General features: G+C 58.0%; 1 protein-coding gene across 4 annotated transcripts in view; it reads right to left on the minus strand.

The window, feature by feature from the left end:
- The window catches only part of CEMIP (cell migration inducing hyaluronidase 1), a 261,072-nt gene that overhangs the window by 188,990 nt on the left and 58,602 nt on the right, over nucleotides 1-13,480 (minus strand). For all 4 annotated transcript variants that reach the window (XR_008994717.1, XM_036916119.2, XM_036916121.2 and 1 more), the window contains 8 exons: nucleotides 13,214-13,319; nucleotides 9,342-9,488; nucleotides 8,797-8,935; nucleotides 7,900-8,136; nucleotides 5,514-5,693; nucleotides 3,736-3,806; nucleotides 3,215-3,310; nucleotides 2,538-2,659 (listed from right to left, as the gene is read on the minus strand). Coding sequence is in view for 3 of the 4 variants with exons in the window: in XM_036916119.2 (XP_036772014.2) it covers nucleotides 2,538-2,659; nucleotides 3,215-3,310; nucleotides 3,736-3,806; nucleotides 5,514-5,693; nucleotides 7,900-8,136; nucleotides 8,797-8,935; nucleotides 9,342-9,488; nucleotides 13,214-13,304 (1,083 nt within the window). In the remaining variant the exon portion in view is untranslated. Of the gene's footprint in view, nucleotides 1-2,537; nucleotides 2,660-3,214; nucleotides 3,311-3,735; nucleotides 3,807-5,513; nucleotides 5,694-7,899; nucleotides 8,137-8,796; nucleotides 8,936-9,341; nucleotides 9,489-13,213; nucleotides 13,320-13,480 lie in introns of those variants that run through there.

Below are 13,480 nucleotides of genomic sequence, written 5' to 3' on the forward strand. Positions count from 1 at the left end.
TGGGCCCTGTGGATAGACCACAGCTCACAAGTGGGATGTGAGCACAGACCCTCTGGCTGCCAAATACGTTTTCCAACCCCGAGGCCAACCTCCCCGTTGTGCAAAGACTGCTCAATGTGGTCTCTCCCCAGATTTGAAATCTGAGTCCATAGGTCCCAGCGGCCCCGAATGTGGGCCAGTTTTCAGAGAGAAGATGGGAGCTCAGGGGGATCGGGGCCAAGGAGGGCTGCAAGGAGGGCAGAGGCATGGAAAGCACGGGGTGCGGCTGTGCTCTGTTTCTGCAGAGCCACAAAGCAGCAGGTGCCGAAAAGGCTTCCTTGAGGTCCTGCCGGGCCCGTCTTGCTGTTTCCTCCTCCTTTCCAGCCTCCTCCAGTCTTGCCTAGGTTGCAGACGTCCTTGACATCCCCTCTCCCTGCAGAGGATGGGAATGTCAGGGCACAGCAGGTGTCTCGGGACCGCCTGCGTGTAGGATGCCAGGAGAGGCCCTGGAGGCAGGCACAGCCCTGGAGGGAGCCTCTGGGGCCCGTGCGGTGGTCGGAGGTGCTAAGTGGCCATGGTAACTGTGATTCCCAGAAGGGGCAAAAATGGACGCATAGGAAGACCAGCTCCGTTCCGGCCTCTCCTGTGTGTTGTTAAGCAAGCAGGGCCTTTAGCTCCCGGCTGGTACGTCTGACACTCTGGAGACAGGTTTGAATTCATTTTTGGAGACACACGCCTCACCTTTGGGTTCACTTTGGGAGGCATGTATTTTATTTAGATGGCTGTTCAACAGGTCTTTGTTTTGCCAAGAGAAAGCCAAGATCCTATTCTGGAATTGAGAGTTTTGAACTAATAAGGGGCTACAGTGCTCAACAAAATTTTTTCAAAGAATGCAGTTTTGTGGGGAGGCTGCCCGAGCCCCAGGATGGGGGTGGGAGGCCTGCGGACATCCTGTACTCCTCTCAGGACCGCGAAGAGCTGGAAACGCGAACACAGGGAATTCCTGGTCAAGGATGGGGGTGGGTCCCCCCAGAGGGTCCCAGCCTGTGGACTCGGACAGCAGTCGTGTACTATTCTATTCATTTTATACAGAGGTTTTCCACCAGTCTCCTTTGCTATCTGCAAGCCTGCAGTAAAGTTCTACTGAATGTTTGCACCTGGGATCAGCTGGGCTTTGACACGCTCAGGGGAGAGCCTGTGTGTGCGCAGCGAGCCGGCCGGAGAAGTGGGAAATGCTTAGGAAAGCCACCTCCCTGGCACGAGCAGTGGTCTCCTAAACAACAGCGGTCTGCAGCCGGACGGCTGGCATAACAAACGCCAGGAGGGGTTTGCAGGGCATGGCAGCATTCCTCCAGGATTTCCAGAAATACGTGGGGAGGGGAGGCTGGGAAAGGCCTGGGCCTCCTGCAGCCAAGTGAACCGGAGGACCAGGACTCTGTCTATTTCAGGATTAAAGCTGAAAAGCCCCGGTTGCAAAAGAAAATGACAATTAAACCTGGGAAGTGTGTGCTTTGGGGAAGTCAGTGTGTTCTGGTCCTGCTGGATCCGAGAAGAGTTAATCTGGCTAAATCCTTCTCAGTGACACGGGAGCCACGTGAACAGAGAGGCACAGCCAAACAGCAAGAAAGGTCTCCCCAGCCTCTGTGGGGAGCAGAGCAGAGCCCCCCATGTCCACAGTCCCTGTACAACATGAGGCGGGGGGCAGAAGTTCGCCCCGGGGTGGGGGTCCAGTGTGGGGTGAAAGCTCAGACAGCCGGGGACCGCGGCTAGATGATCTGGGAGAAGTGTACAAGCGTCAATCACTTTTCTTATTGGCTGAAAGAAGATGAAATGGGCAGGGATGGTCTTTCTTAAATGATGTCCAATTCAATATCAAGCATTTGAGTGGCCTTGAATCTTGTTTTAGAGCAAGGCCAGCCTTAAGGAAATAAACTCCACTGACCTGGCCTGTGTGTCTGTCTTTCCTGCTGTCTGTGGAGCCCAGCAATGCTGGTGAATCGTGAGGGCTGCATATTTACTCAATAACTTTCGTGCTGGGGCCACCTGAGAAATCTGAGGTCCCCTTTGCAGAGAGTAACTCCCAGGGAAGATGCTGAGCAAGCCCTGTCCATTCTACAGTGCTGGCTTTTAACACATCTCCGTGCAGAACAGTCCGTGGCTGTGTCCCCCACCTGGCTGGGCTTGGCCTACACCCTAGTCCCACTGGGATCCGTGCACTCAAGGGCCCAGAGGATATCACCTGAGAAACGGCCCTGAGGTCAGACCCCGCCCGGCACCAGGGCTTCCCAGCTTTGGCTGCGGAAGCAGGTTAGAGAGAAGGAGAAAACAGCTCAGAGGAAGAATCCAGGAGGAAATGTGAGTCCCGGCTTCAGAACCCGCTAGCTGGGAGCCCGGAGCAGACAAGGAGCCTCTGACCTGGGAGTGGCACTTTCTGGCCTTCCTGCGTCACAGGTGGGCCGTGGGACTCACGCCACGCAGATGGCGGGGGCGTTTGTGATCTATAGACGCTGCTTCACAGTAAAGGCATTACAGCTGTTGGGTGGTTTGGGGTTCAGTACCTGTATATCAATGGGGCGATTGCAGATTTTTCCTGGGTGAGCTTCCCGGAGGTCTGAAATTTTCTCCCCCCCTTTACTCTGTGACGCCCTGTCCTGCTGGAACCATTCTGTCCACTCCACATCTAGGCAGAAAGCAGAGTCAGGGTCAGGCAGGAAGGGCCCACAAGGGCCAGTCCTGATCGGGGTAGCACCCGGAGCCCTCAGCCAAGTCTGTCCAGGCTCCTGCAGGACCGGGCACCAGGGCCTGGAGGCGGTCACCCACCTCTCCCGCCTTTCAATTAAAAACAACTTCTGCTGACATTTGTCCTCTATGAGCAACAAATATTCTTCATTATTGCAAAGAGGAGAGACATGAATTCCACCCTTAAGCCCTTTATCCAAACACTGCAGGGAGGACGGCCCCCATCTGCACCCCTGCCCTGGGGGCAAGCTTCTTGAAGGCCAGGCCGTCCCTGTCTGTTTCCTGTTCAGTACCATCCCTGGTCCAGGAAAGGTATCCCAGGGGGAAACTCTGGGCTGTTCACACTGGGGCCAATGAACTAAGACAGCTTCCCACTGCGAATTCATTTGACTGCAACAGCCAAGAAGTCCTGTGTGTGCAGAAGGAAAATCCTTGTTGGGCGAAGGGTAAGTCCTGGCCTGCATCCACTGCAGGTTTCACCTACAGGTTGCCTCACCTTGAACCCACTCGCTGGAGGAGGAGACGTTGAAATGCTCGCCGTGCTCCGTCTGGAACAGTTTGAACACGTGGGCAGCGGCAGAGCCGCGGTGTCCTGTCGGGCAGACCGGAGACGTCAGCAAGCGGCCAGACCCCCCAGTTCAGAAGGATGCGACGCTAAGGCGTGGGGAGTGCCCTACACACACACGGATCTGGAGCTAAGCCTTAAAAAAAAGTTTCAGGGAACTCTTTCCACTTGGGATGAAGATTATAGGTTGTGCCTTCTGCAGAGGTTTGATCGCACTCAGCGTCCCCACAGTCTGTTTGTGAGCCCATCATTTCCCCCGTGCGTGCCTCTGTAGGACTGGACCCGGCAGCACCCCCCCCACCTTCTCTGGACAGGGGAGGCTGCCGCCTCGTGGTGACGGCCCATCAAGGGAAGTGGGTGGTTCAGAGAGACCCTGAGCCTCGTAGTCACAGAGATGGGGGGGCAAGGGGCGAGGGGCAGGGGGACGCAGGGTCCCGCCACCCATTCATTACCGTGATATTCAATGTGGTCTTCCACGGAAGAAGAGGGATTTCCCTTCACAGTCAGGAAACTCCAGGGGTGTCTGAAAAGAGCCACAATGAAAAGCAAGCTCCTCCGGGTCTGGGCCTGTCTTGGAGGCGGGGGTGAGGGGGTGCCCCGGGCCCGCGGCCCTTCCCGCTGCTGGCGGAGCTGGCTTCCTGGCGGGCTCCCTCCCTGAACCAGGGCCTTCCCTTGCCAGCACCGGGCTCCCCACCCCCTGGCTCGCCGGCGTTTGCTCACTGTGAGCCTCCTCAGCTCCACGCGGGCCACAGGCGTGACTCCAAACAGACACACAAGCCCACAGGCCCCCGACCACGCTCCAGGCCCTGTCAGGCCCGCGGGAAAACCAGGCAACGGTTCCCAAGAGCAAAACCACTTCTCTCTCGCCAGCGGCCCTGGAGGTGAGACTGAGGAAAACGTCGGCTCGGAACCACTTCCTCATCGAAAGAGCAAGTGACGGCCTCGGTCCTGCTGGCTTTAGAGGCTGTCAGTCTGCCCCTTGCGGTGTGTCTCCGTGAACTGGGGGGCAGCAACGTACGTCCTGCCATGCCCCCCCGAAAGGGCGTGACACGCGGCGCACGCCCACCCTTCCTGCAGCCCTTGTCTGTAAGGAGAGGAGAGTCGCTAACATTTATCGTTTTCCTATTCTGTACCAGATACGATGGCAAATATCTGGCTCATGACCACACTGTCCTCGCAGGTCCTTTGAAACGGCTCCAGCAGCTGAATCCCTTTTTACAGCTGCAGGAACCGGGCAGAGAGAGGATGAGTCATCTCTGGGGTCACCCCTCGGAGGAGGCACAGCCCAACTCGAATCCCGGCCAGAGCGGATGCCAGGCCCGGGCCCTCGGCCATTACCTTCTTCTGCCGAGGAGGCCCTTGTGCCCTGTGATTCTCTCTCTCCCTGTAAATTAACAGACTGGCCTTTGGCTTCTAAAACAATGAACGGGAAGGGCCTCCAGTCTGTGCTAACAAAGGAGCCCTGAGCTACCGAGGTGTTGTCATTCTGGCTGCCCTGGTTTCCTGCCCAAAGCCTTCCAGGAGCAGCGCCGGGGCTGCTGGAGAGTGAGCGCTGGGCCGGGACCGGGGACCTCTGCACAGCCGGTAGAACTGCCCTGCCCGGAGCCCAGAAAATGCTCTGGCCTGAGCCTGGTCTTGCCCTCGACCTGCAGAGCTGAAGGGGCGTCCCTGCCTCCGAACAGCATGGACACAATCAACTCCACTTTCCACTGAGCCGGATCTGATTCAACATGATAAAAAGGTGTGGCTACCGGGGGGCAAACAGCTCCCTCTTGGTGCCAACGTGCGGGCACGCCAAGGCCAGGCACGATGCTACAGCCCGGGGCAAACAGAACACGCGCTGGAGCCCATCCGAGGGCCCCTGGGGCACTGGGCTGCGCAGACGCTTTATATGATCTCTGAACGAACATGGGCCCATCCCTTCGGCTCACTGTGACCCTTTTGCCAAAGAGAGAGAAAACGAACATCAGCTGTACCTCTGAGGCCCGGCTGTTACACACAGTAGATGTTCAGTTAGTATTTTCTAAGCAGCCGACTAAACAGACGAGTCCACATAAACACAGGCTTTTTGTGTTTAAGGGTGGGCGAGGCCAGTCAGAAAAGCCAGGCTCCCTTTAAATGCAGATGATGTGCCTGCGTCCCCCTAAGCCACCGGGGGAGGTGTGGCTGTGAGGAAGGGAAAGAGGTAAACCCAGAGGGGCCTGAAGGAGGTGGCGGGCTGGGCCTGTACCTGAACCCGAGGTGCAGGAAGCGTTTGCTGCCCAGCCTGGTCATGGCCTTCCTGGCTGTGTCATCTAGGTTTCGAGATCCCTCATCATTCACCGCAACAGAAAGGATCCTGCCGTTGGGCACCGCGTTCAAATACTGGGCCAGGCGTTCGCTCTCTCTCTTGGCTTTGTAGGTGTCAAACCTAAAGAGGTCAGAGAGGGGATTTTAACAGTCCTGACTGCAGCCCAGGGAAGAGATCTAAGCCCACGTCTCTGTGACAGCCACCGACATGTCACCCAGAGATCCGGGGGGCTGTGATTTTTAAAGAAAGCAGCTTTTATTACAGCAACCAGCAATCATCTCAGATCGACGAGATAACCCACTCTGGTACACATGAAATGCCCATGAAACGTACATTTCAAACAAAATCTATACCCCTGGTGGCAAGAATTCACAAAGGAAAGACACCATTCTGTAGCAATCCAATACCCACCATGTAACGAAGAAGGTTTTGTACAATCACAATGCAAATTCCAGATGGATTTGTCTTGGGACTTAACCAGCAATATGTTCTAGACATGGATCTAGAGAAATCAGCCATGTGAAGAGCCAAGATTTTGGAAAAGAAACATGGTGGTGCCTTGTGGCCAGGCAGACGCATCTGGGTTGTCAAGCCGGTGCCTGGCCGTGTGCATACCCTGGTCGCCCCGCCCTGGCCCCTCAGGCCCCCCCACCCCCCCGGGATCATTGCAGCGAGGCCAGCTTGTCTCCAGGGCCTCAAGACCCCTCGGTCTCTCTTAATTCGCCCTCACTTATCTCTACCTGCTCAAGGCTTGTACCTTTCAAGCTCCTTCTCCTCCAGGTGACCTGCTCAGGTGACTACAGCCTGCACCCCTGTGTGTGTTTGTTGGTATTTTTCCTCACACTCATTCAGCTATCGGTTTCTCAAAGCCACTGACATATTTACGCAGAGATCAGCCGCTAGCAGGCCCCCTGTCTCTGGAGCTCCCGTCAGCTGTCAGGACAGCGTCCTCCCCGCCCAGTGCAATAGGGATCCACCCACGGGTGGTTTGCTTCAAGAAGCAGCTGAAGGCGCAGCGGGAGGGGTCAGCCTTGCTCAGCCCCAGGCCAGGCCGGCAGCTGTCACCAGGACGCCCGGGAGGCGGCAGAGCGGGTAAGGGTCTGCGCAGCTCCACCACTTACCAGCCTGAGACTCTGAGCCCCACTGGACCTCAGCGTTTCCAGCTTTACAATGTGGAAAATAACAGATCGCAGTTCTCAGGGCATTTATGAAGATTAAATTACAAGTGGCCGGTACAGCGGTTAACACAGTGTTTTACACAAAATCCAGGGGTTGCATTATTGTTACTAATGTTCCCCCGAGGACGCGGCTGGCTGTCCGCGTGCGCCTGCCCACCTGGCCCTAAGTCACCGTGGTCTCCGCTCCCTCCTGTGGACACTTGGGGCGCACACCCTGCTCTCGAGGGCCCCAGGCCTCCCTCCTCCCACATGGCCAGGGAGCTGTGCCCTGTACCTCCCCCAGCTGTGTCCTACCTGGAGGATTTTTCCCTGCCAGGGCCTGGGACAGCCCTTGGGGGGCCAGAACAGGACCCCCCAGGGGCCTGCAGGGGAGGCTCGGCCTGGGCAGAATCTGCCGACTCACACCAGAGCCCAGCAGGAGGGTGACAGGGAGGCAGCAGGAGACGGGCCCCTGTTCCCGAATCTGCCCCCAACCCCGTCAGCCACTTGCAGGGCCACCACCTCTGCCCTGTCCTCGCCACCACCTCCCTTGCCGAAAGCACAGCAGAAGCCCCCCGGGCCGTGTCCACTGTGCCCTGCACACTGTCTCCAGGGCACTCTTGTCAATCAGCTGGGACCCTTCATGGAGCCTTCAGTGGCCTTGCATCCCACTTAGGAGAAGGCCGCCTCCTTCCCTTGGCCCTCGGCCAGCCCTGCCCTGCCCTGCCCGCCTCACTCTGCTGGCTCCGGGCCCCCCTCCACTGCTTCTGCACCCCTGCCCCCTGGCTGGCCTTTCCCTGCCTGGAGAATGCCAGCCACGCCTTGCCTCGCACCCAGCCTGCGCTTTGATGCCGTCTTGACCCCTCTTCCTGACTCATCCGCGCTGCCATGCTTAGCCCAGCACTGCTTCTGCACCCCGGCTACCCTGCCCACCCTGCTGCCCCTGGTTATGCTCCACCACTTCCCTGGCCTCCCATGGCGGCAACGCAAAACTGTGTGCGTACACGCGTGGACGTGTGCATGCACACTGTGTTAGGCGCAGCTTTGTCAGGTGAAAGCCAAGGGCTTCCCTCTGTCCCACTGGCTCTGTATCCCCAGGACCTGGGGCGGCATCCGGCCAGGGCGCAGGCTGATTGAGGGGCATCTGCTCGTGGGAAGGCAAACCTTACCGGTCAGAATGGATGACTGTCCCTGATTTGGGGTCGATGACATGAACAATGACCCCACGATGACCCCAGCTCCTTTCAAAAAAATAGCCTCCTTCCTCCATGCCACCCGGGCGAAGGGTCTTGTTGAGAAATGTCCAGGAGAGCTTTCTCTGCCCATGCAACTCAAGGGTGCCACCTTCGCCGACTCCGATGTACTTTAGGCCAAAGTAAGGGTCCGGCTGAATCCCTTCATCAGCCCTAGGAGACAGAGAACACGTTCTCCAGAGCCCACTGACACGTGGATGCCCAGCCAGGGGGGGCGGCGCTGCTCCTCGGCTCCCTCTGTGGCCCCGGAGGGCCAGTCAGCAGACACAGGACAGCACCCAGCTCCCCCGGACCCGGACCCCTGGGAGGCCAGGAGCCCTGGCACGAATACTTGTCATTCGTTTGAGTGTTGGCACTTCTTTCCAGGTCTGCGTGTTGTGTATTTTGGCCCCTATCGGGTGTGACGTCACCTGGACATAACCTGCACGCCCCGGGTAGTCTCGGCTGCCACCCCTGAGAGCTCCCCATTGCTTGGAGCGGGAACACAGCCAAGAGAAATACCGCATGGCATTTTTCTTTATCTTGTCCTTCACAACCTATTAATAAACACTGAGAGGCTCCCTGAGCCGTGACACGAGAAGGCTGGCAGGGCCTTGGGACTCAAGGGCAAACACGGTCCACATAAATGAACTGCCTCGTGCACCCCTCCAGCTCGCCCAGATCACCAGCGGCGTCTCGCTCGTGATACCATCTTGCGGAAGTGAGAACTCCCGGCTGCACGGACCCCTCGCCCTCTTGCCACCCTCTCTTCTCTGGGAAGCCTCCTCCCCAAACCCAAGAGCAGCATTTGACCCAAGGAAGCTGCCCACCCACCTTCCATACAAAATGATGCTGAAGTTGCCCTGGAAAGGGCAGAGGGCACTCCCAGCATGCAGCTCTCCTCCATTGTCGATCAGGATATGCCGGGCACGCAACACGATCGCCTCATCATGGTCTCGGATGACTAGCTTTCCTGAGAGGTAGGATTGGGGTGAGGTTTAAGACCACGGGTGTTAGTGGTGAGGTCACAGCAGAGCCAAGAGCCGACCTCGTGAGCCCCCACCTACAAGCGGCTGCTTTTCTCTGCTCTCTGCCTTGCAGTGTGTGAGTGATGCCCGCTGGTCTCCCGCGTCCCTGCACGAGGTCGAGCCAGACAGGGCTGCTCAGAGCCCCGGTACAGAGCTTCCCCTGTACCTGCTTCCCTCACTGAGTCTGGACCTCAACAAGCCATTCCTAAGTGCCCGGAGATGATGGTCATCTCAACCGGCTGCTCCAGCATGAGCACAGAGCACGGGACCTTTGTTCTGCCCATCTGGCATCCCACCTGCTACGCTCTGAGGCCACGGAGGGGGGAGAGGTCCGGGCGGAGATGGGCTCACCTCCCTCTGAGATGTGGATGGAGTGGACCGTGGCAGAGGACATGAGCAGCAGGGCTCTGCCCCGGCCAATGTGCACAGAGCGGTCCCGGTCGTGGCCGGGGTTCCAGGGCTGCAGCTCGGGTCTCTGGTCCGGGCACTTGGCCGCCGCTGCGGAGGACAGAGAGACGTCACCACTCCCGCTCGAAGAGCCCGCCAAGCACCATCACAGACCACAGGGCAGGGCTCTCATGCCCTTCACGGCTCCTGCCTCCTCTCTACTAGACTGGAAAACGAGGCCTTAGAGAGCAAAGAGACCCCCTCCCCCATACAGGAGCCAAAGGCCCTGGGGGCCAGTCCTTCGTCTTTCATTAATCACGTGCCTGTGACCAAGTCATTTCCCTCTTCTGGGCTCAGAGTATCTAGTTACAAAATGAAGGGCAGAACAGGTGACACTCCAAGACCTAAAGTCAGGCAATGATTTACCCAGAGCACTTGTATTCCAAGACATTCTTTGCCCTGGAAAGTGGTGTTTGAAGCATTAAGAAAGCCCTTTCTCCATCTGTGTGAGGACCTGACTTTCAGTCAACTTTTCAGCTCTGTTGCCTGGAAACCTGAGAAAGATGGCCTCATATAAACTAGTTACCAAGCACCACTGCTCACCACAAAAGTGGCCCCTGATCCACAAACGTCTAATCTGCTGACTATACATAACGTACACTTGTCCCTGGTGTCTGTCACACGGCGGGCCTCCCTGAAGGCAGTGACTCATCACGGCACATCCCTTCCGGGGACGCTTAGCGTCACGCTATGGACCTGCTCTGAGTGATCTGGCTCTGGCGGGGCAGGAGGCGCCTAGCCAGCGCAGCTCCCACCCCTTCCAGGGACAGTCACCGGAGCCGCACCAGGGCAGACAGAGCATGGCTGAGGAAGGTGATGTGGGAAGCTGCCAGGACTGCCCCCTGAAAGAGAACCCCCTGATCCGCTGGGTCTCTGTCCCAGGTCCTCAAAGTGAGTCTGATGCCAGGGGAGGCCCAGGGTAGCCTTGTGCACCTGAGCATCTAGTTGACCTCAAGAGCTCCACCAGGCGTGGTGCCCCCCTCCCTGGCCCCAGCGGGAGCATTGGGAGGGGTGCCCTCTTCAGGTGGCTGCCCAGGCTCCCATCCGGCACCGTGCCATGGATGGTGGGAGGGGAGGGCTGCCTCAGCACTGGGCATCTCCCTGGAGAGCCAGGGAGAGCCCAGAGCGAAGGAGGTGGGAGAGGCCACGGGCACACGGTGGGGATGGCTTGCCCAGTGCCACTAGGAAGTTGTGAAATATGAAACAGCAGATTTTAGATTGGCCTGGGGCGGGGCTGGAGAGGCAGGCAGGTGAGGCGCAGAGGAGCCCATGGCCGGGCAAGGGTTCAGATGGCGACGATCTGGGGCTGGGCCCTGAAGGAACGGAAGGCACCACAGCTCAGGCCCCAGGAAGGGCACCTGAGGGAGGTTATGTCGCTTGAGCAAAGTGGGTGCAAACAGCAAGGTCCCCAGGATGGGCTCGGGACCCCTGGAGGGGCCCCGGCTTCAGCTTAGTACCAGCAGATCAGTCCTGAGTGTTACTTTATTTCTATCCCATCACCTCCTGGGTAACTGTCTGTCCCATACATGTCTTTATGCATCTTGAGCAAACTGGAAGGGAGCTGCCCCTTCAGCGGCAGCACACCTGCCCGGAGAGTGTCTTCCTCCTTGTGGTCTGACGCAGCGGCTGGCCCTTCTCTTTTCTGCGAAGCACGTTTGCTGCGCCTCGTTCCCCATCCTCCCCTCCCCAGCCTGACAGCACCCCTCCTTTCTGCTCACCCACAGCCCTAACTCCTAAGCTCTTTCATGAAGAAGAGAATTTCACCTCTTCTGGAGTTTTACTGAAGCGGCTCTTTGGGCTGACGTAAACCCCAAGGGGCTCAAGTCGTGACAATACATTTCAGCGTAAGAACAGGGCTGCAGGTAGGCACTCAGCAGCCAGCGGTGGTCCTGAGACTGAGGCTCTGGGGCCCCTGCTGGCTGGGAGGCCTGTAGGGTCAGTGTGCGTCCCTGATGGGTCAAGTGCTTGACGGCTTTCAGTGAAGCTGGTCAGAGGCCCTGGGCTGCCCTCCCTCGAGCCCAGGGTGTCCAGGTCCAAGGAGGTGACTCCCCAGCCATGCACGGAACACATGCGGCCAACAGGCTTGCTATGAGCAGGCTGAGGAGTCACTCGGGTCCCTGGGGCAAAGCCTTAAGGGTGTGACCACCCACACCTCCCGGGACAGTCCCGATGGCCTGTCACTCTCCCAGCGTGCGCATTCACGTCACACTCTGCATCTGGATCTGGAGGCAGCCAGCCTGGCCCTACAGGCTCTCCTGGCATCAGGAGCACCAGCCCCAGAGCTCCGGCGGCTCTGACCCCACGGCCCACACCCCGCAGACACGGGCGGCATCAGATGGACGTGCCCTCGTGAGAGCTGGACATTTTGCTCTTAGCAAAGGCTGGTTTCAGTGGGTTCTCATTTGTAGGAACCGGCGAGTTGCTGGAAACGGTCAGTGCCTTTGCTGAAATGTCACCACAGCAACTGCTCTTCCCGGAGGGCGCGGGGAGCAGAGGCAGGGTGGAGAGTGAAGGCCGGCCGGCCTACGAGGGGCATGAGCGCCCGTCCCTCCGACGCCTGAGAACAGCACAGACCAGAGGGGCCAGAGCCTCCTTCCCAAATGGTTGACACCCCGCAGAAGAGAGAAAGCAGCCAGGGGTGTATCTAGCTAGACCTCAAGGCTCTGAGGTGGGCCGCCCTAGGAGAGACACCCCGAACCTTTCCTGGCACAGTCGATGCCCCTTGGTGTATATCAACCGGATAAATGATGGACGGATAAATGAACTACTTCAGGCCACACTGTCAAGTGCTGCATCAAGAGCTAAACTACTGATTGCTCGTAATGTCCCCAAGGATCAGGAAGATTCTACGAGGGGTCACCCTGAAGGGATTCCCCTAGTTATGATGAGCGACCGCCTCCTTTCATCAGGATCGAGAAAAGCATAATTCTATTCGTACTGTAGAAAACGTCTGGCTCTATCTTTAATTAAAGTGTCTCAAAAGGAGGGATCGCGGGCTGGCTGCTGAGCGCCTCCCGGCAGCCCATCCTGGCTGCCCTCTGGCAGCCCCGTCCTTATGTTAAAACGGGAAGTCCCCTGAGGAGCAGGTGCCACGCTCTTGTCTGGTTACTGAACCTCGGCTCAGAATTTTTAAATCGGCCCCCACCTCTCCTCTCCAACCCTGAGTTTGGTTTATTTGATTGCTGTTCTCTGCAGTCCTCACGAACCCGCCCTGGGCATCTGGGCATTTATTCACATTCACTCCAAGGAAAAGCTGATACTGAGATCAGAAAAGTAGATCTAAACCCTGCCTTTCTAGCTCCTCTCCCCTCCCACCACTGTGGTTTGTAAAATTTGAACTGGTTGCCAACATTTAACAAGTATGGGTTTTTACATAAACATCTAGATTTTCTGTTTTTTCTTAAAAATGCACAAGGTCCTGCAATGGGCCCCACCTTCACATACAGCAGCAGTTGGCCAGGACTGAGATGCGATGTCCCCTAAGAGGTGCCTGGACTCCCCAGGCGGCCATGGTCCTTACCTGGCCATCTTCACAGGTTTATATATCACATGCCTGGCTCCGGTAGACACCGGATTTTAACCCGAGTCCAGCCTAACCCCTTGGCTTTGTGGGTGATGAGACTGAAGCCCAGGGTCAGTGAGTCACCAGGGACAGTAAGGCCAGTGTCCTGCCCCTGCCCCCGGGCCCCTTCTCCTGCCTGGCAAGCAGGCTTCTTCGAGAGGGACCGTGCCTTCCCGCTGAGAGGCGGAGATCCCGCTGCCCCGGGGTGGCTCACCTGTGGATGTGGCCCCAGGGAAGCAGGCCAGGATGAGCCAGATGACGGTCAGCATCGCCGTGAAGAGGTCCTGCCTGCCAGCGGCTCCCATCCTGCAGGGCGCTCCCTGAAACAGAAGCCGAGTCAGACCTGAACCCCGGAGGGCTGCTCTCAGCATGCAGGGCAGAAACGGAGCGGACAGGACCAGGCGAGCACACAGGCAGTGCCGGCAGGGCATGCTCCAGCCAGGGCAGAGCCTCAGGACGGGCGGATCAAGGCACGCAGACC

The sequence above is a fragment of the Manis pentadactyla genome, chromosome 18 (genome assembly GCF_030020395.1).
Source record: "Manis pentadactyla isolate mManPen7 chromosome 18, mManPen7.hap1, whole genome shotgun sequence".
NCBI classification, from domain to species: Eukaryota; Metazoa; Chordata; class Mammalia; order Pholidota; family Manidae; genus Manis; species Manis pentadactyla.